The sequence below is a fragment of the Akebia trifoliata genome, chromosome 3 (genome assembly GCF_017979445.1).
Source record: "Akebia trifoliata isolate Shusen 1 chromosome 3, ASM1797944v1, whole genome shotgun sequence".
NCBI lineage: Eukaryota > Viridiplantae > Streptophyta > Magnoliopsida > Ranunculales > Lardizabalaceae > Akebia > Akebia trifoliata.
This window is the reverse complement of record NC_141377.1, coordinates 41,868,084-41,892,207: the sequence shown is the minus strand read 5'-3', so window position 1 is coordinate 41,892,207 and position 24,124 is coordinate 41,868,084. Positions and strand designations below refer to the sequence as shown.

The 24,124-nt window shown below is 35.1% G+C and overlaps 2 protein-coding genes across 2 annotated transcripts; both read right to left on the bottom strand.

Moving 5' to 3' along the window:
* Nucleotides 1-372: 372 nt before the first annotated feature.
* On the bottom strand, nt 373-10,327 carry LOC147407054 (putative protein phosphatase 2C 63). The gene is made up of 4 exons (XM_086435445.1): nt 9,901-10,327; nt 9,429-9,805; nt 1,268-1,504; nt 373-1,137 (listed from the first exon to the last, which is right to left on the bottom strand). The coding sequence occupies exons 1-4, from the start codon at nt 10,154-10,156 to the stop codon at nt 883-885; spliced, it is 1,125 nt and encodes a 374-aa protein (XP_086291571.1). The 5' UTR covers nt 10,157-10,327; the 3' UTR covers nt 373-882.
* An 11,541-nt stretch (nt 10,328-21,868) lies between these two features.
* On the bottom strand, nt 21,869-23,404 carry LOC147407053 (uncharacterized). Its single transcript, XM_086435444.1, has one exon. The coding sequence runs from the start codon at nt 22,949-22,951 to the stop codon at nt 22,001-22,003; it is 951 nt and encodes a 316-aa protein (XP_086291570.1). The 5' UTR covers nt 22,952-23,404; the 3' UTR covers nt 21,869-22,000.
* Nucleotides 23,405-24,124: the final 720 nt, after the last annotated feature.

The window sequence follows — 24,124 nt, the reverse complement described above, 5'->3', positions numbered from 1 at the left end:
TATCGGATACGAGATTGGAAGGACTTGATGCGACACAAGTTGTTCCAAAAGGTACAGAGACAAATGAAAGTCAACTTCCAGGGGGTAAAAGATTGCGATACCAGTAATAAATAATAGAGCTGCTATTAACCCATCAACATACCAAACTATATGTAAACAGTTGTTACTACTTTCAACGGGATTGGAGTGTTTTAAGTAAAAGTTGGTATGCCAATAAAATCTCTCTAAAACATATGAACATATGAAATGAATATCTAGCAGTTTCATCGGATCTATTCCAAAGCAGATCATTCTCTCCCAATAATCCATATGTTGAAGTTAAAAGCAAATAGAAGGATTCAGATGCAATGTAACTAATAAATAGAAGCCAGATTCCCTATAAGCAAGGTGGGCCTGTGTCCCTCATTGGTTCCAATCATCTCATTCATAAAATAATTGGATCATGACGAATATCAGTGAACCAAGCTCACATTTGACTCTCTCTCTCTCTCTAAGCTTGTAAAGACCAATATAAGGACACCTATATGAATCCCCAAACTAGTGTAAAAAATTAATAATAGCAAAGGCATAATGAAGCTCCCTTAGGCCATCAATCCTTCCATGTTATCCCCCTCAAAGCATCCACCATCACGTAACATATTGTTTTTCTGCACACTAGCAAAATTGAAGGGAACCATGTGGATGTGATCAAACCCTGAATTGTGACAGTAGATTGGATTTAGCATCTCTCCCTTGATTCGATATATGTTCACCAACCTCACCTAATTTTTATAAAATCAAGTAAATTTCGCATTTGATGCATGTACACACACTGACTCATTTTACGTATTTAACATTTATATTCACAGGCAGGCACTGTGTACCCTTTGGTGAATGGTTTGTTCAGGGAAATGCATGGTGTGAGCCTTTAAGAGAGAAAATGTCAGCAGGGGCACTAGTGCAGCCAACAGTGTTATGTTCCTTGGGTTTACTATTTTGGGCGCCTTGATGGTTATCAAGATAGATCACGATCACTGTGATGTCATCGTGGAAATGGCGCCTGATCCCTTTCTCAATCCTTTTTATGTCATCATATCTCATCTCCCTCTTCTTCGCTGCCTCATTAAGGGCAGCTCTCACCAATCGCTTTGCTATACCCTGCCATATAATCCAAAGCCAATATCATCACAAAACAATGTTCAAGCTCCACTAAAGAGTGAGTTGTATAAGGGGATAAAGAGTGGTAGAAAATGTGGACTAAAATATGAGGAAAAAGATGGGAACTTACCGCTCTTGGGTTTTTGAAGACGATCTCTACTGCTGCTTCATCACTCAGTTGCTCCCATAAGCCATCTGATGCAAATATCAAAAATAGATCCTGTGGTCTTAGCTTTCTTGTCTGGATTGTAGGTTCGGCTGTCATCACAGGTCGTTTTAGAGGAAAAGGTAAGCCAAATTGCCGGAAAAGAGGATCCCTGTCGAAGTCAGGCTTCTTCAGATAGACATCTCCAATAGATCTTGACACCTAAAAAAGGGAGTTAATGTTAAAAGACTAAGAAGGTCGTCATTGTTAGAAGATTATACTTGCATCTTTCACCATGCACATTTATATAATGGATGGTCAAATCAACATCAAGTCGCAAAGCGGCAACTAGCAAGAGGAGTCTATTAACATTTGGCATCTTTCATTTAAAGTTGTACCAAACATCAAATACCATGTAATCCCTCACACATTGGCCACCTACATCCGAGTCCACTTCCACCCATGTGGGGGGAGACTATGGCTCCAAATACATTTAAAAAGTGAAGACAGATTTCAGGACATCTATTAGAAGTAAAGACGGGGTTTTAAAAGGATAACATGCATGCATCTTGTATTGATAACAGATGAACAATATCATAAACCATAGTAACTTAAAAGGCCAATATGCGTAGAAATTTTTTGAACATATTGAGAATAGTTCACTGAATTATTGCATTTTGAAGTCTTCATGCGTATCTCAAGTATTGAATGCATCCTACTTTTAACTATTTAACTGCATGATAGTAATGGCTGAAGATGCAGAACATGTGATTGAAATTTTATGTCGCCCCCAAAAAAGGGATTATGATGTAGAAAGGGCTGATGAATTTGACACCTTTTTTGGACAGAAATTTGACTCATGACGATAACAGAAGATTAAACTTCTATTTGGCCAAAAGAAAACGAAATAAACAGAGAATTTTAAGGCAAAGAGCTTTAAGAAAATACAGATAGATTTTGAAATTTCAATGGAATCTCCAGCAAATCGAGAACCAGCAAACTTTTAAGCTTCCAGATTTCATGAATTACTGTATAATGTTCAAGAGAGGTGTAACCACTATCTTTGTTATATGAGTCTAATAACTGTATGAATGTTAATTTGTCATGGGCTTCCTATTTTATTAGATCATAGTTTCCACGTTAAGCCATTATTTGTTAATGCTAAAAGTGTCACCTTTTTGGCTAAACTTTAGCGTGGCTTTCATTCATAGGTAAATTTTTTATTAAAAAACGAAAATAGAATTAACAACAAGGAGGTCTGCAGAGCTGCCTAGTAGGAGAGAGGAAAAAAGAAACCAAAAGCAAAGATGAGTCGAACCTTACACTTACACTGCATTCGAACCAACTCTCTTCTAAAACAAAACACAAAAAAAAATCTTTGAAGATCTCCTTCAACTCCTTAAACATTGTAGACAATTAGAACATAAATCCAAGAATATTAATAATAAATATGTGGAGTGTTGTCATTCCCCTCAAATGCATGGCTGTTCCTCTCCTTCCAGATCTCCCAATGCAGGAAATGGGATCAAACTACATAGAATCCCCTCCTTGAAATTAGGAGCCTGGGATTGCCACTAAACCCAATAACAAACTAGGAAAGCACAAAAACATGCGAAAAAGCAAAATAAAATGAGACCATACAGTGTGAAAGAAATCGTAATGGATGAGCCTGTGGCTAACAAACATACAACTAGCTTTACAAAGAGAAGAGAAATTCACAAAAATAATTCCCTTGGTGATAATAATATCCAAAATTAGGATTCTTTACAAGAAAGCCAACCAAATGAAAAAAAAATGCTATCATAGATGGGAATCCCATTATGCCCCTTATAGCTATATTTGGGAATTCCAAAGATGAAATTTCTGAAACTTGTAGTAGGGATTGTAAAAAGGATTTGACCAAGAAGACATTCCGACTAGGCGACTATCTGCATGACGAATGGGAATGAAGGACATATAATTAAGAAGGCTAGATATTTAAGATTAAGAAATTCTTTTCCCTACAAGATTAAGAAATTCTACTACAAAATTCTAAAACTTCCCCCCCCCCCCCCCGAAGATGAACTTCTTTTATTTAAACTTGTTGGATAAGAAGAACAACGGTGCTTTGACAATTGATAAAATTCACATTATAACTCTGACAATGACATAGACTGAAACAAATAAGGAAACAAACGATGTAAATACTGAAAATAAACATGACTCAACTGAATATGCCACCGCATTAATCAGGATTTATTGATTACCCTACTACTGCTTTGAGAAACATGAGCATGTGGAACGTGCTAAGACGTTGGGATGTCGAGAAAGTACAAGCCATTTGCTTCATGACCACTACTAATCACACTCTTCATTGTCAAATCTTGTCATGTTATCTAAAGCTCATGAATCAATAATCCAGGAGTTGGATTGAGATAAGGAAACATGATGAGCAGTGGTAGGGGTACCTGTGTGTGTGAAGGAAGAAATAGCAATGGAACCATCCAATAAAGAGCCCTCAAATGAATAATACCTTCCTGGGAAAATGGTGCATCTATTGCTGAAGCCAATATCTCAAAACTCAGGGAATCATCCAATATGTAAGCATTGGAAGCATGATGAGTTGAGGAAGATCGGCCCTTAGGTTGAAATGAATTAGGACTACCTATCAAGTCCCAACACTTTACTCGAATATTCCCAAAATTTCCATAATGGTCACACTTCAACCTCTCCGCATTCTTGATGAAAGAAAAAAAAATCCGACTCACCTTGAAGGCAATTACAACGATGACATTGATTGTAATAGTCAATCAAGTGTGAAAAATGACCAGATGGAGTTCCACAAAACCCCTAATAGGTTGGATAAAGAACTCAAAAGGGGTTTTGAAGGGAAGCGATGGACCTAGGATGGTCTGTGGGAGGTGGCGACAATCCTAAATGACTGGTGGCAGTCATGGGAGCTGGTTGAAGTGGTGCGACAACCTCTAGAGGGTAGCTACTGATGTGCGGTAGCCCCTAGATGGCTGCTGCTGATGGAAACAGACCCTAAATGGTGACTAGGTGGCTGGCAATAGCCCTATGACTGTAGAAAAGTGGAGATTGAAACCCGTGTAACCCTCATTGAGTGATCGCAAAACTTCTTTACTTGTTTTGGAACTCTCTTTGATCTTCTTAGTCATCATCAAAGCTTTGATACCATGTAGAAAATGATATAGGATTTAGAGAAGATAAAAAAAAAAAATTCAAAGAAAAAATTATGTTTTATATTTCTCCATTCTTATATATATTTACATGATAAATAGGGAAAAAAAAGAAAAAAGACATGGTATAAACACAATGAACATCACATTCTTTGAGAATCAATGTTACTTTCCTAGTTCTGGTCAGTAATCTCTTCAGGGAGAGTGGTTCCTTCCATTCACTAATTATGAGGCTCTTTCGGAGTCATCTTTCCCAGTTTCACTACCTTTGGCCAATTATTCCAAAATCTACTGTGGAAGTTGTGCAATCAACCGAGTCGGTGCCTACTATTTTTGGATGCACTTACACCGAAAAAGGAAAACAAGTCATTGTTGATCTACAATGCCACACCACTAAGGAGCCAAATCATGTTCTCAGGACTACTTCACATCCAGTTTATTCAGATTCCAATGTTCTTATTGTTCATCGAAAAGGTAAGTGTATTTGTAACTCGCATCTTATTTCTCAGTTTGTTTCTTACCATGATGTGTCTCCATCCTATCACTTTTTTGTAGTTACTATGTCTTATATTTCCATTCCATCCAAAGTGAAAGTTCTCTCCAATCCCAAATGGAAACATGTTATGAATGAAGAACTGAAAGCTTTAGCAAAGAATGATACCTGGGAGTTGGTGTCATTTGGCTGCAAGTGGGTGTTCACAATGAAGTACAAGTCAAATGGATCGATTGACAGGTACAAGACTAGGTTGGTTGCCAAAGGCTATGCCCAAACTTATGGCATAGGCTATCAAGAAACCTTGCCCCGATAGCCAAAATGAATTCTATTAGTGTCCTTTCTTTGATGGCAAACTTCTCTTGAGAGCTTTACCAACTAGATATGAAGAATGTCTTATTGCATGGTGATTTGCAGGAAGAAGTATACATGGATACGCCTCGAGGAGTTCATTTTTCCAATGCCAATGGGAAGTGTATCATCTAAAAAAGTCCTTATATGGTTTCAAACAGTCCTTGCGAGTATGGTTTGAGCGGTTCCACTCTGTTATGCAAGATGTGAGTTACAAACAATGTCAGGCTGATCACACACTATTTATCAAACATAGTGAACCTTAAGACTATAGTTCACTTTGAAGTAAAAGACCTTGGACTTCTGAAATTTTAAGTATTGAGGTAACTAGATCCAAAAGGGGCATTTTTATCTCACAGCACAAGTATGTGTTAGATCTACTTTAGGAAGTTGGCAAACTTGGAGCCAAACCAATCAACACTCCAATTGAGCCAAATCACTGATTGAGTGAAAAGGATGGTCAAGCTCTAAAAGATATCAATCCTTATCAACACTTGGTTGGTAAACTCGCTACCTATCTCTCACACGACCAAACATTGCCTGTGGTAAGTGGTGTTAGTCAATTCATGCATGCCCCTTATACAACACATCTTGATGTTGCCCTACGCGTCCTTCGATATCTGAAAAGATGTTCGGGAAAAGGTTTATTATTTCGTTCACATGGTCACAACGTGTGGAAGCATGGACATGGGCAGGTTCTATTATTGATCGTCGTTCGACTTCTGGGTATTGGACTATGGTGGGTGGTAATTTGATACTTGGCGTTGTAAGTAATAAGTTGGGAGCTTCTATGGGAGATAATATTAGTTATGAAGTGGGAAGAGGTGATCGTATTCATTTTTTGGAGGACCGGTAGTGTAGTGATATCCCTTTACAGTTTCTATTTCCTAATTTGTACGCGTTCTCCATGAAAGGAATGCTTGTCTCTGCCTTTTTGGTTCCTAATGAGGGGTGAGTCTTGGGACTTGGGTCTTAAGAGAAGACTGAATGATTGGGAGATCGAGGATGCAATCTCTATTGTTGACTTGTTAGCCTCAACGCGTCCCTCGTTTGATAGGGAAGATCACCGGATTTGGAAAGGAAGCGGTGATGGTCGTTTCTCTAGCCAATCTTTTTATTCGTTACTTGAAGGTACTCAAGATACTTGTTTTCCTTCATCCTTTATTTGGAATTCTAAGGTACCTACAAAAGTATCATTTTTCTTGTGGTTGGCGGCCTTGAATAAGCTTCCAATGGTCAATATTCTAAAACATAAGGGTCTCATTTTGGTTGATTATTGTTGTATGTGTAAAGCGAGTGGTGAGTTTGTGGAACATCTTCTTATTCATTGTGAGGTGGCTTGTTGTGTTTGGTCACACTTTCTTTCCTTGTTTAAGGTCTCTTGGTATCACACTTGTTCAATTTCTTCTCTCCTTTTCAGTTGGAAGTCCCCTTCTTTTTCTAACAAGTTGAAGATTTTGTGAAGACTAACTCCTTTTGCCATTTGTTGGGATTTGTCGAAAGAAAGGAATATGTGCATGTTTGACGGGACAGAGAGCAACTTACAAGAGATTACTTTTAGTATATTGGGTTTGTTGTTCTTTTGGTGTAAGCAATTTAAGGAGTTTAGGGATTCTTCTTTGAAGATTTTCTATTTAGGTGGGAAATTGTAACTAGGGAGAAGTTGTCGCTTGTTTCTTTCTTTGAGGATTCCTTGTCCTTGCATCAATAAAAAATTTACTTATCAAAAAAAAAAAAAAATTGTGTTCTTTAGGTCTGAAGGTTAACTAGGTTTGATCTTAAAGTTGAAGAGTAGGGTAAAAAGTTTTAGCCAAGTGGTTGATGATAAGTTTTGGAAAAATAAATATAACAAATTTTAGTTTTAAGTTGAAGATGAGGGTAATGAGGTAATTTTGTATTAATCTATTGGAGAAATTCAAGGTCAAGGAGGGCATGTAGGCATTCTGATGAATATTTAAGATAACATATGCTTTTCAAACATATGACATTGCCCCCTTGACTTAGGTCTTTTCTCACATATTAATAACAACCTAAATGCCCTTTTCTTCAACTTCTAGCCAAAAACCCTTGAGTTTTCTCCCCAAAACCAGTCATCTTCAAGCTCTTTGACTTCATCAGTTAACTATAATTTTCCCCCCTACATGAAAATCCTAGCTTCGCTCCAGCATCCGGACCTAGGTCTCTATAACTACTCATAGCTAAAAAAAAAAACCTAAAATTCTTAAAGGCTCTCCCTAACAACTCTCATTACCCTAAAATATGGATAGAAAATCAAGATTGTCCAGTGATTGTCGGAATCTATAGTCATCAAAATACAATATTTTATAAAACTCAGCTACCCCTTCTATAATACTTTTCCCTCTTAGAGACCATTAGAATACAATATTAACCCTTAATCTGGATATGTGATTTGTCTTTCTATGACTATTGGCCACGAGATGAAAGAACTTTATGTTTTTATTTGGGATGCACATCAGATCGGGCCAAATTGAGAACTGAACTGAACTCGAGCAGTTAGGGTTGGTTTGGTTTTATCGATAATTGGTTCATTTTGGGTTGAAAATTTGAAGAATCAAATTGATTTGATTCGATTTTCAATTCAAGGGTGTCCAAGAACCGAACCAATATTCATTATATTAAATACAATATATTTATATTACATTTAACACATAACACCTCTTCATTTGTGATTATAGATAAATTGTTCTTCCAAAACTATGTATTACAAAGTATATATTTAATTTTCTTACTATTCAACTTTAGATCTTCAATAATGATAATGTTTATTTTTCTATTTTTCGGTCTTATGAATTGGAGCATGGAGGATAGTGGAAAGGGGCTTACTTGATTGGATTCTAATTTTCATTTTCATATTCATTTTGGATTGGCATGTATAAGGCATATGTTGATGGTCATATTTGTTTGTGTGAGACATTTGTTTATTTTGATGGATGATTCTTGTTTGAATTTGGACTTTTAAGTTTGGGTTCATGTTTGTAAGAAGTAATGAGCAGGGTGTAAAAATTTAAAGTGATGGCAATGGAAGAGATCAATTGAAGGCAAATTTAAAGTGAAATGACTCAAAGAAGGGTATAAAACAAGGGTGCACACAGTTTGGGTTGGGGGAAGTGTTGGAACCAAACCGAACTTAAGATCTCCTCACCATAGAGATCATCCTCACAAAAAATCAGCCCAATCCAAAACGTTTAAGCCATATAGGACAAATTTTGTCTGCCGAACAATACCCCATATATATAATTTCCTGAAAACAAACTCATTGCAATAAAAACAATATTTACAATCTTGCCTATCTTAATAGCTCTTAAGTAGGTGACAGTACTACAAAGATGAGGGAGCCAGCCCTATAGTTTCATTCCGTCTTTATGAGTAGGAAGGGACTGCTGCACAAAGTCATAAGCGAAGGGCCTAATTAAAGAGAACATCGATTAGGGCTGGCTCCAAACAGCCTTTGGTACTTAAGCTATTGGTTATGAAATAGCCACCAAAGCAACCTTATATATATAAAAACAAGGTTAAGTTACCAAATGAAGAAGGAAAATGCTTGCAGGATTCTAATAGGAGAAAGCTTGAAAATGCCAAAAGGACACAAGCTTTAGCAAACAGGAAAACCAAAGAATCTACCATGAAACAGCATTCTCCATATATCTAATACAAATAATGGAATTACAAAGGATACACACCAGACCCATTTCTGCAATCAATCTATGGACAATAGTTTAGTCTGTTAGAATTCAGTTTCTAATACTTAAATGAGAAGCAAACCTCATGATGATTAACCATGCATGTTAGAAATGAGCATTCAGACCCTGAGATGCTAGTAATTCAAATATAAAAAAACTCTCTAACATTGCTACTTTAAACTAAGACATAATTCAGAAGATATAGTCATAAACAACAAAGTCACTATGTAGAACAGATAAAAATAAAAAATAAAAAACTCTTTTGTAACCTAAAATTCCAACAGAACTAATTGGGTTCTTGCTACTCCTTCCAACAAAATTTAACTCAATCGTAATCATTTGTCATTCATCCAAAAAAAATTGAATTAACGATACTAAACCACGAGAAAACCCAGAAACAAGTGTAAGCAATTGAATTATACCTGAATTATGCCCTTAATCCGCCAAACTCCACGAGTATAGACCACAACATGCGAATCATCGGGATGAAGAGCTTCAACCTCCTTTCTGATCTCCTCAACTGCAACATTATGATCAGTCGATAACCGCTCTGCCACCACCACCGGAGTCCTCTTTCCCTCGGATACTCTACGTCCAAGTACAGCCCTCGAGTCCCCAAGATTAGCCACATAGAGGACATCATCCGAAATCGCTCCAACCAAACAACACGATCCAACGGAAGCAATCTGAGGCTGTGATGGCCACGACCGCTTCACCAAACGCAAGAATTCCTCCTCTGTTGCACCAAACGCCTTCTTCATCACATCCGCAGATAATCCCCCTTGTTCCGAAGAAAACTCTACATATAAACAAATAGAGATTAATTATTATAAAAAATAAAAAACTAGGGTTTTCAGGTATCAAGTGAGAAAGAAAAATTAGTTAGTAAGTTACTGTGGAGGTGAGGGAAGAGGTGGTGGTTGATGAAGCGAGAGGCGTCGGGGCCACCATGGCCATCGTAGACGCCTATGTAGGTGGCGGAGGGAGAGGTGAAAACTTGACTTTGGTCTTCGAGGGAAGAATTGGCTTGGACTACAGCGATTGAGAAGTCTCCAGATGCGTGGGGCTTCAAGTCCATGTGCCAGAGAAGTCCATCTCCTCCTCTAAGCCCTAAACATCGTTCAAGAGGTCTGCAACACGAACGAAACATCTCTCTCTCTCTCTCTCTCTCTCTCTCTCTCTCTGTAATAATCTCTAATCTCTGTTATCTGTATACTGTAATGGAGAGAAAAGATAATTGGGCAAAATTGAGAGAGGAGAAGCCGTAGATGAGAAATGAGAAGGATGAAGAAAGTCAAGAGTCTATGCCGCGTTGAAGGTGAGTATTTTAATTTGATTTTAGGATAATTAAAGATAATTGATTTGAGAATTGAGATGATTAATAATAATAAAACTGAATGAGAGTAACAAAAGTAATAGAGAGATTTACTAAGAATTACAAAAACTACGTTACTTTATCAAGTTTTATTACCGAACTTACAATGATGCTGGCATGACTATATTAATAACATTTCAAATCTTACTAAAAGTCCTTGGCCCATATAGAATATCAAATTAGCAATCCAACACCATACTTTAGATTTGATTAAAAAATTCAGATTCAAAAGAAAAAATAATAATAATAATAAATAAATAAATCCTTTATCAACTTGATCAAAAGTGTTGAAAATGGATGTCTACCAGACCCTCAAATTTAAAATTAAAATTTGACGATGAAAATTAACTTTATTTTTTGAAAGAAAAAAATTAATGTTCTTAAAATTTTGTCTTTTATAATCCTATGCATCAAATCATGTTTTTTGAATGTCACAAATTGATGTGGTTAGGATCCACTTCAAGATATGTTAAGTAACAAATTAATCACATCAATTTGAATTTATGATGTGGATCCCACTCCAAAGATTTTTGGGTAAAAAACTTAATTTGATAAAGTAAGATTTGGTGGGTAAAAAACTTTGTAAGGTAAGGTTCACTTAAAGTTGTTAAAATTCTAAAGGAGTTTTTGTAATAAAAATGCATCAATTAGGTTTTTCGTTAAGAATTCAATTTAAATAATGGGTTTTCAATCCAATTAACATTACTAAGCTAGTAAGTATTTCACCCCTACTAAGGGTCCTTGGCCCTTGGGATCACCTTGTGACATACAAAAACATGATCCAATGCTTCAAGATTGTAGAGGATAAGATTCTTTATATGGACTTTAAACAAAAAAATTTCTAAAAAAATTATTTTTCACCATTCAATTTTAATTTAAAGTTTGGGAGTTAGGTGGAAGTTTGGTAGTCGTCTATATTAATTTAATATTAAAATAAATAAAATATTTATTTTTTCTATATAAAATATAACATATGGTCGATTAACTTGATCTATTTTTGACCTGAGTTGTTGCATTTTCAAGACTTGACTAAGTTGACGAGTTAACTTCATGATTTAGAAGGTTGACTTCGTCAATTACTTTTGAGCTTCGGTAACATCGAAAATCAATCGAGATGAATCTTTTCACATAATTCATCTTTTCCATAATCATTTTCAAAACTAAAGTTGTGGATCCCTTATGCTGATCTGTCTTTTTGGATAATAAAGAAGTATTTAATTTTTTATTAATTGAAAATAGGAAAAACACTTGAGGACTGCCAGCACCTTGTGAGATCAAAAAACATGATCGAATGACATAGGGACATGAAGCAAAAAATTCTAAGAATTTAAAATATATATATATATATATATATATATTAAGAAGAAAAAAAATTTATCATTAAATTTAAATTTAAGTGATCATCCATTTTCAAAACCTTTGATTAAATCTAAAAAGGTTTATTATTATTATTAATGTTTTTTAGTTTTATTGTGAAATCTAGAAGTTTTTGGCGTTGAATTGCCTATGTGACAATCCATGTGAGCCCAATGGCACAAATCTTACTAAGTTGGTCAGGCTAGCCTGACTCTATAAAATATTTATTGTCTCACATGTTTTCAGTGGACAGACCTAATAGCATCATATGCCACAATCTAGTACGGTGTCCACTGGGTTTGAAACCTATAAAAGAAAATATTTTCTTGACTTCAAAATACAAAAGAAACCAAAAAACCAACAATCAGGAACTTTTATATTCTTATTCCAATGTATGAACATCTTCCTTTAAAAAATTTTACTCCATTTTAATTTCCATCTAGAATGATAATGTTGTCCGTTCGGTTGGTTCCAGATATTGGGGCGTTGTATTCTCTTAGATGCCAAGGACCATTTGAACCAAGGGTGTGTAGTTATTGAGTATATGATTCCTATAATCTTGAGGGATTGGCCCAATGACAATTTTAGATTGATAAGCAGTTAATGCTTATAGGTAGTGAGTTCGATATTTAGTATGAGCATTAGTTCCTTAGGAGCCACTTGCAAGGGTGTACCCTCACTTATCTGGTGCATGTGATGTGCGTTATTGGGATTCCTATATCGACTACTCAAAAATTCTATATTAGGTGATTATATTTCGGCACAAACACAAACTCTTAGAAATTCTTTCCTTTTTATTGGGTAATTAGTGCAGGATAAATCCCACTTTTTCATCAACAAACTATCGCATGAATCATCAACTTATTCTAGGGTTGCTGTGGAAGAGTAAAATCTATAGCCACAAGAGAGGACCAAATAGGTCGGGGGAGTGCCTCAAGGCTCTCTAGTTCTGATTGTTCCTATTCCCGAATTTATATGGGTCGGGTACGCTTTAAGAAAATAACTACTTAAGAGGGTAAGGCGCGTAAATCCCCGAATTCTCGAGATATGAGCGCAAGATCTTAGGGAAATGCCTAATTTTAAGGGATTGGGCGTTTACTTTTTAAAGGGGAAAAAGGAAAGAAGGGCTCTATAAATGAGGGGGAGGGGTGATTGTTAATGTTATGTTATTTTTCTCTTTTAGAATCTAACTTAACTTTGGCATCGGAGCTTTTTCCTCTTTACAGGAAGAGCCCATAGCAGAGAAAGAATTGTCAACGTGTGATCCTGGAATCTGGGCCACGATCATAGCTCGGTTAACATCAGGAAATTGCGAAAAGTGACTTCCACAGTTGCCAATGGGTTAGATCTGATCCATTGAGAGTCCTAAATGGTACACTAGTAGCATTAGGGATGTCAATAGGTAACTAATTACTTGATTTACCTGAAATCAATTGGTTGGTTTTGGATCTACCATCTTGGATCCCATCATTTTAGGGTGGGTTTGATTCTTGGGTTGCCATCTTAGGGTCCGATGGGTACCCAACTAGTAAATTTATTTTATTTATAATAAAAATAATAATTTAATTAAATATTAAACAAGAGGTATCTTAAAGTATATTTACTTCAATTTAAATTAAAATGTCAAGAAGTCTTTATATTTTACCTTCACACTACCACATTTTTATTTAATTTCAACTACAAATAAATGCTCCATGTTACCATTTTTTAAGATTTTCTTATAAAAAATTTGATTTGCTTGAAGAATTTTTTTGTTGATCTTGACTTTAGAATGAGGAACTACAAATTACATTTTTACATTGACAATAACAAATAATTGTCTATTTTATCGTTTATTTTGTTGAAGAGTGTTCAAGTGCACATGTTAAGATCCATTTAAACACATTGGAAATAACCATGGTATATATATATGCCATGGTTTTTAAACTCGGTTTCATGTCTCATCTTGTCCAGACCCGATATTGAATCATCTTAGACGGGTTTTCCGATACGTTTGAGACGTCTCGTGAGACAAATAAAAAAAATGAATGTGAGTCCTAAATCTTGGTCAAAAAATGACTTTGTGACTTGGTCTCATTTAACTCCGATACTGAGTTAACTCGGACGATACATCTCGGTCTCGGACGAGTTTAAGAATCATGATATATACTAACATTCTATACTAGCATCATACAACACTGTGCCGATATGGTGATGTGCACAATAGATATTTTTCCCATTTTCTGTGATTATGTACACACTGAGGGTCGGAACCAAGATTTTATGTCAGTGGGGGCTAAGTGCTAATGATAGTTGATTGATAATCTTGATTTCCTTCCATGATAGTGTTGGGCTCGTCATTGTAAATGATGGTCGACCAATGTGTAATCATGATGGTTGTAGTCATTAATATAGACATCTAGATTTTTCTAAAACGTTATCCTTAGTGAAGTTGACTAAATATCTCAATCCACTCCTAGTTAAACTGGAATTTAACAAAAAAAAAAAAAAAAGTCTAGATCATCTTATCTAATAAAATGGTTAAATCAACTTTTCAATATTTTGAAAAGATCTCGTAATTTCTAACTACACAAATCTACAAACCCATGCAACCTATCCATACCATTACACATTACCATAGTGTGTTTAGTGATATATCATATATGTTTTACTTATTGCTCTGTGATTAGATTAAGTAAAAATATGAAACTTATTAATATGATTGGAAAAGAATGTGAGACACTAAGAACACTCTTTGCAAATTAATCATGAAATAAAAGAGAAAATAGAGAAGAACATAAGAGAATGGGTATATAAATAGAAGGTGGTGGTGGCATCGTTGGATTCAATTATTGATCAACGCTATCGGCTTGTAGAATGATTTCTATTAAAATGTTCTATAAACATTGATGTTCTCGGGTCAATAAATACACTTGTGGAAATCATGATTTTTAAACTTGTCCAAGATCGAGATGTATCGCCCGAGTTAACTCGATATCAGAGCTGAGCAGGACCAACTCACAAAGTCATTTCTTGATCGAGATTTATGACTCATGTTCAATTTTTTGATTTGTTTCACAAAACGTCTCAAACGATCAAAAACCTCGTTCGAGACAACTCGATATCGAAATTGAACGGGACGAGACGAGATACCGAATTTAAAAATCATTGTGAAAATTGAAATATGAGGGTATTTTAATAAAAATATATATTTTTTAAAGATATTTTTAATATAAAATTCAATTTTCAAAGTGTATTTATTGCCCTTTAACGTGTGCTGTAAGGGCACAACTCCCGGAATGAATAGCATCCCTAATTTACAAAAATAAACTCTTAGTGATTGACGTGGCATGTACGGGAGAGTCTATGAGCACTGTTACGAAAAATTCATTGAGCAAAAAATCGGTCGTCAGTTTAGCATATTTTATTTATAATTGAAATTGACTGGTCTCATTGATTAGAAAGAAAGTGCTTGATGACATCATACATGTGGCGCTTCTTCCAAGTCACAGACACCACATTGCACGCCAGTGTGGGTCCCATCACTTTGTGCATATGACACGCGTAAGGCAGACAATAGATCAGATTGTTGATAGCTGATTGAATATTAAAACCCATACAACTGTTGTCGTAAGAATGAGACCAAATCAAATGAGTGGGTCCAGTTGAAAGTTCAAAGTTGACCTAATTCCTTTACTTTGTTGTTTCCACGCTGATCCCAATTCCCAAATGGTGGGGTCCGAGCGTCCAAGATTCCATTTTGTTTATTTATGTCGAATTTTGCAGAGTTCGAAACTCATCTCCTTCTTATACAAATGCTTCCTCGTAAATCGGGTACATCCTGCATTGCCTCTGTGAAATAAAATGAATTACGTACTAATTAATTTGTGGATTCAACCTCTGTTTTGCTTCCTTTAACCCTTATAATATTAAAATTTTAATTTCAAAGTTGTATTAGAAATTTATATGCTCGAGTTATTTACACGCACAGGAGCAGAGTCAAGATGTTCTTATAGTAGGGGCAAATTATGATTACTTGTATAATTGAAGAATTTGAAGATGAATGATTTTAAAGAAAAATTTAAAGGTTTTTTTTTATTAGAAATTAAAGAAAAGGATATTGAGATCATTTCCAATTAGTATATGAGAAGACCTGACCAAGAGGCGATGTCCTCAACAAAAATTCGAAAAAGGGGGGCGGGGGTACAAAATTGGACGGAGGTGACAATGTGGAAGCAAATGGAGATAGGGTTGAGGGAGTGAAAATAAATGAGACATGTAATTAGTTGAAAATATAAGGGTGTCACAAAATTCTCTTGGGGCAAATGCCCCCATCAACTCCTTACTAGTTTTGTCGTTGTGGATGCACAATCAATTTAAGAGTATCTGTAATGGACAAGTTAGTGGACATGTTCATATCAGAAATTAAAATTTAATCAGCAAATTAGCTTCAATGAATAAGTTAGTGGGCTTTTTAAGGGTGTCAAATGCTATTGTTTGTGTTAATTGTGGCTAACCACGTCAACTTGCTAATGTGTTAGTTTTGAAAACAATAGCCGACAATGCCTGTTTTATTAGTTTAAAATAAAAATAAAAAATCAATAGTCACAAAAAGGTGACTAACATGTGTGTACTAGTATGTACATTGGAGGTTTTAGACATGTTAAATTACTTGTTAAAAATACACTAATATTTGACAAAAGTGCCTATGTGGCATTTTTAACTTGTGGACTTTCAACATTTTCATTGGAAATGTTCTAAAATAGCAAACCAAGAAGTATATTATCTCTATCTACCAAGACAAGCTAGGTTCGTCCAGAGTGGTGGACAACAAATTACAAACTTGAATTTGAACCAAATAACATGGGTTTGGGTAAGAAAAATATTAATGTTGATTTTGTTTTTTACAACCATATTCTAATTCTCTCTAAGAGGATGTATGAGAACTTGAATGAGAGGATTTTTAGTATCCAAGCATTGTAAGACGATGATGTTAGTAAGGGTTGTGTGTCCTAAGGGCACATGTTAAAGTGCAATTAATACACTTTCGAAATTGGATTTTATACTGAAAATGCCCTTAAAATTTTATTTTTTACTAAAAAATGCTCAAATTCCAATTTTCAAAGTGTATTTAATGCACTTTAACATGTGACCTTAGGGCACATGTTAACAAAATCAGTTAATTAATTACTCTCATAGTATATGTTTGGCATGGAAAATGGGTGGAAAATGAATTCTCTTGAAAAATACAATTTTTAGGCGTGTGATTACATATTTTCTCTATAATTTATGTTCCCTCCAAAAGGAGATTTTTCTCTCTAGAAGGGAAAATACATTCCCATTCCACCCATTTGGAAAATAATTTTCCACAGGATTGAGTCTAGTCAACGACTTACAAGTTGTCTTAGACGAGTCAAAGAAAAATATATTTAATTTATAAATATTCCCAACAAATATTATATATAGTCAAATAACTCAGTCGAGTTTCTAACCAGACTTCATGCACGTTCGTGCGAACAATCGATTCAATGATTTTCTGAGTAGGTTCAACGAGTTAGGTCATTCTATTTTAAGGGTCAAGTCATCTCAAAATCCAATTGAGTCGTGTTGACTCTACTTGACGAGTTTTAAAATTAATTTACTAAAATGTTTAAAGAGAAAAAACAACTCGTTCTAATATTTTTCTACTTGCAAGCAAATATCATCTTGCAATCATACAAGCCCCTCAATGTTTAGGGGCTAATGCATTCGAAGCAGCGGTTGCCTCATTCAACATGTATCTTCGTCATTGTCATGAATAGTCCAATAAACATAGGAAACAATTAATTTTAACTCAAGACTGGAATCATCATTATCATCAACAATGATTTAAATAGGGTTATAAATGTCCCTTGCTTCCAGTTTGGTTTCTATAGGAATTAGAAAGGGAGTCATTAAATTTTCTCAATTTTAGTTTCAATTCTCAAATTAATGAAATCGTAATTGGAACCATAAAAAATTTTCTTGGTTCACAATTTCTATTGTTTCGATTTTCATTTGGTTCTTTAGACCTTATTATGTTTGATTTTTGTAAAGAGGGATGCAGAACAAAGGTTTTTAATTAATGGGTACACATTGATAACCCTAGTTGCAAATATTAATATGCATGTTTTATTAAATTAGTCAATTTTTTATTTTTTATTTTTTGGGTCTTAGTTTTTTTGAAGCAACTTAGAGAGTTATAGTGTTGAATTGCTGTGATGTTAATCCATTTAAGCAAAACGACCTTTAGTAGGGTTCAAATCTTTACTATGTTAGTTAGAAAAATGTTTCCCTATTATAAATAGAGAAGAAAAGAATAAGAATTAAGAAAAGATTCCAACACTATGATGTAGGTAGTTATGTAGCTAATTACTCATTGTTTTTTCTTTGCATTATTCTTAAATGTGTCAGTTAGGCATGGAGATTGGACGCTATTTTGAAGAAAAGCAAATCAAATGATTTCGAAAAGTGCATGAATTTAATTTTTTATTTATTTATAAAACCTGAAAATCAACATGAGCTTCACCCAGGCCCATTGGAGTTGGCTTGGGCTTAGCCAACTTAAGGCCGATAGATGTTGGACTGGGTTAGGACTCAACCAAGCTCGGTCCAGACCCGTCCATCGACAACCCTAATTATCCGGCACTCTTACAGTGCCACTGGCCCATGAGTAGTTGTCTAATTGACCCAATCGTTGGTTGGATCTTGATACACAAATCAGCTATTTTGATTATATCTAATCGTGTAATTCTTTTTTTTTCATCAAGACATGTGCATAAAATTCATGATGAATGATGGTTTGAAACCATTTGATGGGAAAATTCAAAGAAATGCTGCTTGGGAATCACATGGGTTTGGGTTGCTATCAACTGCTTGAAACACAAGATCTTGAAGGATAAAGAATATTGTTCCCTTTACTTTTTATTTATATATATATGTTCCCGTTCAATGGCTAACTTTTTGGCAAAACATTTTTCAAAACATGAGTTAGAAGTTTTGGAATGGGCTGATTTTTGGTGAGGATGATCTCTATGGTGCGGTGATCATCACCAAAAATCACCCCATTCCAAAACTTCTAACCCCATCAAAAATAGTTTACAAAAAATGGACGGTCCACGATTTTTCAACTTGGAGATCATCCTCATCAAAAATCAGCCCATTCCAAAACTTCTAACTCATGTTTTGAAAAATGTTTTGCCAAAAAGTTTGCCATTGAACGCTACTCTATATATATATATATATATATGGGAAATGTTTGGCACCCTACACTTTATCCTACGTGTTTTGTCCTACATGGGTTAGAAATTTTGGAATGAGCTGATTTTTGGTGAGGATGATCTCTACGGTTAGAAGATCTTTCTCACAAAAAATCAGTCCATTCCAAAATTTCTAATCCCATGTTTACAAGTTGAAAAATTGTGGACCGTTCATTTTTTGTAAATCATTTTTGATGGGGTTAGAAGTTTTGGAATAGGCTGATTTTTGGTGAGGATAATCTCTTCCCATGTAGGACAAAACACGTAGGGTAAAGTGTAGGGTGTCCAACGGGACCTATACATATATATATCATAACTAAAATAAAATATTTGTTGATTGCTTAATATTAGTTTCACTTTGAAATAGACTACATAAATACATTTTATCAAATTTTGATGAAGCCATACCATCCAACAATTATGCTATCAAAATCTTTCATCCACATTGACCTAATAAAATAAAAATCTCTTGCCTAGCCTTTTATGCAATTTGAGTACCCAATATTATACTCTAGAGTTGTGAAAATATGACTTACCAGGTGGCATACTCAATCAACTCCTTAACGTGGACACGTTCAAGAATTGTGTAATCCGAGGCATATAAATCTATGATTCTCAGACTTGTCCATGTCAACAAGGGCAAAGTTAGTAAGGAGTTGGTGGAGGCAATTGACCCCGTAGAACTTTGAGACCCCCTATATTTTAAACTAATTACATGTCTCATTTGTCCCGACTCCCTCACCTCTCTCTCTCCCCACCCCATCCCAATTCCCGCCAATTTCAAATTTTTGTCGATGACATTGCCTCTTAACCAGGTCATCTCATATACTAATTAGAAATGACCTAAATATCATTTTCTTTAACTTCTAATCAAAAGCCTCTAAATTTCTCTTTAAAATCATTTATCTTTAAGTTCTTCAACTATATAATTAATCATAATTTGCCCCCACTACAAGAAAATCCTGACTCCGCTCCTGCATGTCAGGGAGTCGATTTATACTCAAATAATAAAAAGTCATAATGAAAAAAATACATAAAATCCAATTAATTAAAAGTAAACAAATTTATACTTAATCCATTGGACATGGTTGGGCCAAGCATTCCAAGAGCGAGACAGTATCATAAGAGCGTGCTGCGTACCGCATGATGATATTTTGAGAACATCTTTATAAAAAATTTATAACCTCTCTCTCTCTCTCTCTCTCTCTCTGTGCATGTTTTGGCAGCCATTCACATTTCACTTCCAGCTCCACTACTCATAAAGCTTCACGCCATAATCATGATGACGACCACGACTCATCTCTCTTGGGTCATCATTTCTCTCCCAAAAGAAAGGCAATATTGTTATTTTTTATCCAAACAAGGGAAAGCTGATTTTGACTTAAAAGTGATAAAATTAGACTTGCCATGCATCAATCAGATCATGAGTTGGGTTAACCTGAGTAACATAACCAGACTCTCAGCCTCATTCGAGAGTGTGCCGCGTGGAAGAAAAATTTGATTATGATTGGTTATTTGATGAATCTAATAATTGAAAATGGTCCAATTTTTTATTTTTCCATCGCACGTGACGTGTACAAAAATGTTAACTTTAGTCGGATTAGAGTTTTTCTATTGGTTAGGAAAGGATTGTGATATTTCCAAATCATTATATTATGACTATATCTAAACATAAAGAGTAGCGTTCAATGGCCAACAGTTTGGCAAACATTTTGGCAAACACATTTTTCAAAACATGGGTTAGAGGTCTTGGAATGGGCTGATTTTTGGTGAGGATGATCTCTATGGTGAGGAGGTCATCATCACCAAAAATCAGCCCATTCCAAAACTTCTAACCTCATCAAAAATGGTATACAAAAAATGGACGGTTCACGATTTTTCAACTTGTAAAATGGGGCTAGAAGTTTTGGAATGAGCTGATTTTTGGTGAGGATGATCTCCTCACCGTAGAGATCATCCTCACCAAAAATCAGCCCATTCCAAGACCTCTAACCCATGTTTTGAAAAAGTGTTTGCCAAAATGTTTGCCAAACTGTTGGCCACGGATAGGGACCCAAACATAAAACATTTGTCACTAAGATATGAAATCACATCCCAAGTGAATTAACCATTTTGCCATTAATTTTAGATTGGATAATATTGAAGAATTCCCCCATATTTTTGTCATATTTAGAGATATTCATTTCTTTTAATATTCCCTTGACTTTGGTCTTTCATAAGATACTAATATTAAAAAAATTCCCTCATCTTTAATCTCTTGAGGAAATTAAAAACGTTCATTCCACCCTCCCTAACTAATTATATAACACACACACACACACACACACACACTCACACTTTAATGTCAAATTTTAATTTCAAAGATCTCTAGCAAAATCTTACTATTCATAATAATTAATAAACTTAAATCACAATCATTTTCTAATTCTATTTTAAATCTAAATTCAAAATTTATTTAAATATATTTTTAGATATTTCAAATATTTTTTAGGGTGGAATCTACTGTAATACACTTTAGTTACCTTAAATCTCTTGTCCCTACGTAGCCTAATAACGTTTTTTATTTTATTTTATTCTAGATTTTGTTCAAAATATCTGATTTTGCATAATTATTTTTTTTAAAAACCTTTTATTACTAAAATAATAAATTAATCAAAGGGAAATACATCTAATTTCTACCATATTCAGCAAAGAATTTTCAAGAGAGCTGCTATTATTGCCACACTAATTCCTATGTAAATCACCAAAGAATTGGACACAGTTGATGTGGCGTTAGTAGAACTTGGTGTGGCAATAGTATCTCTCAAAATGAACCAGTCTTTCGGAACAGGGAGAAATGCAGAAATTGGATTCTTCATTTGAAACTTTCTTAGAATTTAGAAATATAGAATTGCAGATAAATGAAGAAGAATTTTCAAAAATACAAAAAAAGATGCCAAAAACTGAAATAAATAATCACATCTTGATAAAGGGTGTAAACAGTAAAGAGATCTAATTAATTAATTAATTAAGCTGCCTCTTGTAGCACATCTGCAATCGAAAGCTCCTTCAACCACTCGAACGTTCTTCTGTGATACATAGCTTGCTTCCTCTGTTTCAATTTCTTAATATTGTCTTCTTCTTCATCTTCTACAACTACTACTTCTTTGATTCCTCTCTCACTTACCTTTTTATTATTATTATTGCTCTTAATAACGAGAATCCTCGAAGAAACTGTCTCAACAGCACTAACTGAGCATTTACAGCTTTCAAACAGAAATCTCTGTTTCTTTTTCTTCTCCAACTTCACCTCACTCCCACTTCCACTCCCACTTCCACTCCCACTACCACTACTACTACTGTTGAAACTCTTGTTCTTGTTTCGAATCTTAAGGTCTCGTAACTCTATCTCTGGTGTTTGTACCAAACCCACTCTGAAAAATCCCCAAATCGTCCATCTTTGACTCCGCCCACTAACATTTCCCGGTCGAGACCCAAATGATCGAACTTGTGGTTTGGGGCTCGGATGGCTGTGAAATTGGTTCCGTAATTTAGGCTTATACGTGGTGTTGGTGTTGGTGTTGGAAGAGTGGTGACTTCTACTACTGGTGCTGCTCATGCTAGTAAAACCACTAGACGAATAGTGTTCCATGGATTCGGATCTCGACCCGCATCTGCTTGGGTTTCCGGGTAACCCATTTTCAGAACTGATAGAGGGGCGTAATGGAAGAATCTGACCTTGGAAGAAGACGTCATCTGCTGCACACATCTCTGATTCTGTAAAAACAGAGCCACAACATGATCCAAACTCGAAATTTTCGGTTTCTGTTGATGGAGTTTCGACTATCTGTTTGTTATCTCCATTGATCTCGACGACTGGAAGATCACAGAGAGACAATGCTTCTTCTTCTTCTTCGTCTTCTTGAATGGAAATGGGATCATGATCTTCCCATTTTTCATCACCATCGTAGCTCCTCATTCTACGGTTGAGATTTCTTCAAATGCTTGGTTTGAGGAGACTTGTAGTGTGTCCAGTAAAGAAAATGGAGAAAGGAGAGGTTGAGATTTATAGGGAGAAGATATTTGGGGGTAGAGAGAGAGAAAGATTAAAATTTTAAAGGAAGTAAATTAAACAAAACTAAGGGGGGACAAATGGAATTTAAAGAAGTAAAACGAAAGATGTTAAAGTAGAAAAACAAATATTAAAGTAATTCGAGAAAGAGAGAGAGAGTGTTAATGCAGGCGACCAACAAATATTCTCCTTTTTGTTTCTCTCATGTTTTGGGTTGAGATTTGAGAATAGATAGGTGTTATTGCCGGGCCTGCTTTTAACTAAATGAAATTTAGTGACTTTTTAATATTTGAATCTTAATTGGATTAGTGGTTTGATATCTTTATTTTTTTATTTGATTTTAGAATTAAATTTGTTCTAGTAGTAAGGAAAAGAAAAAAACAGTCTTTATCTCTCTTTCTCTCTCACACACAATTGGATTTATAGATAGTGGAGAGTCGGTGACTTTGACATTTGAGAGAAAGTTTTCTGATTTTGTGGTTTAGAATTTAGAGATTTAAGGAAGTTTGAATTATTTGTGTTCTGATGCTCATGGACGGCTTGTGAGCGTGTCATGTGTAGGAGGTTGTGGTCCTGCACTCCATGCTCTTGCCGCTTGATAGTTACCCTACATTGGATCTATTTGCCTGCCACGTGGTGCAGTCTTTCATGAATGCTAATCTCCTCCAACCATATTGGTGGTTTGTAGTCATTGGATTCTAGCATTTTTATTATTATTTATCATTGGCTAAATGGGTGAGTTTTAGTAAAATATCAATCCACGAAAAAGTTTGATCAGTTCGGAAAGATGTCATGTTGTAGGTAAAGCATACCTGGAGTTGGGTAGCTAGCCAACTCACTGGAGTACAGGAACTATTCTCCATTTGTTTTGTTTTCAAGGTAGGGCATCCAAGTACATACATTTGAGTCATAAATGAAAAAAGAAACTTACCGAGATTATTAGATCGGTCCCAACCCTATCTCAATCTCAAGTGATTTTAATTAGGAGTCTTGTCTTCAGTGATTTAAATTTGCTATTTTTTTTATATTATAAAATAAATGGAACCATCATTAGCTATAAGTCATAACATTAAGAAGGTG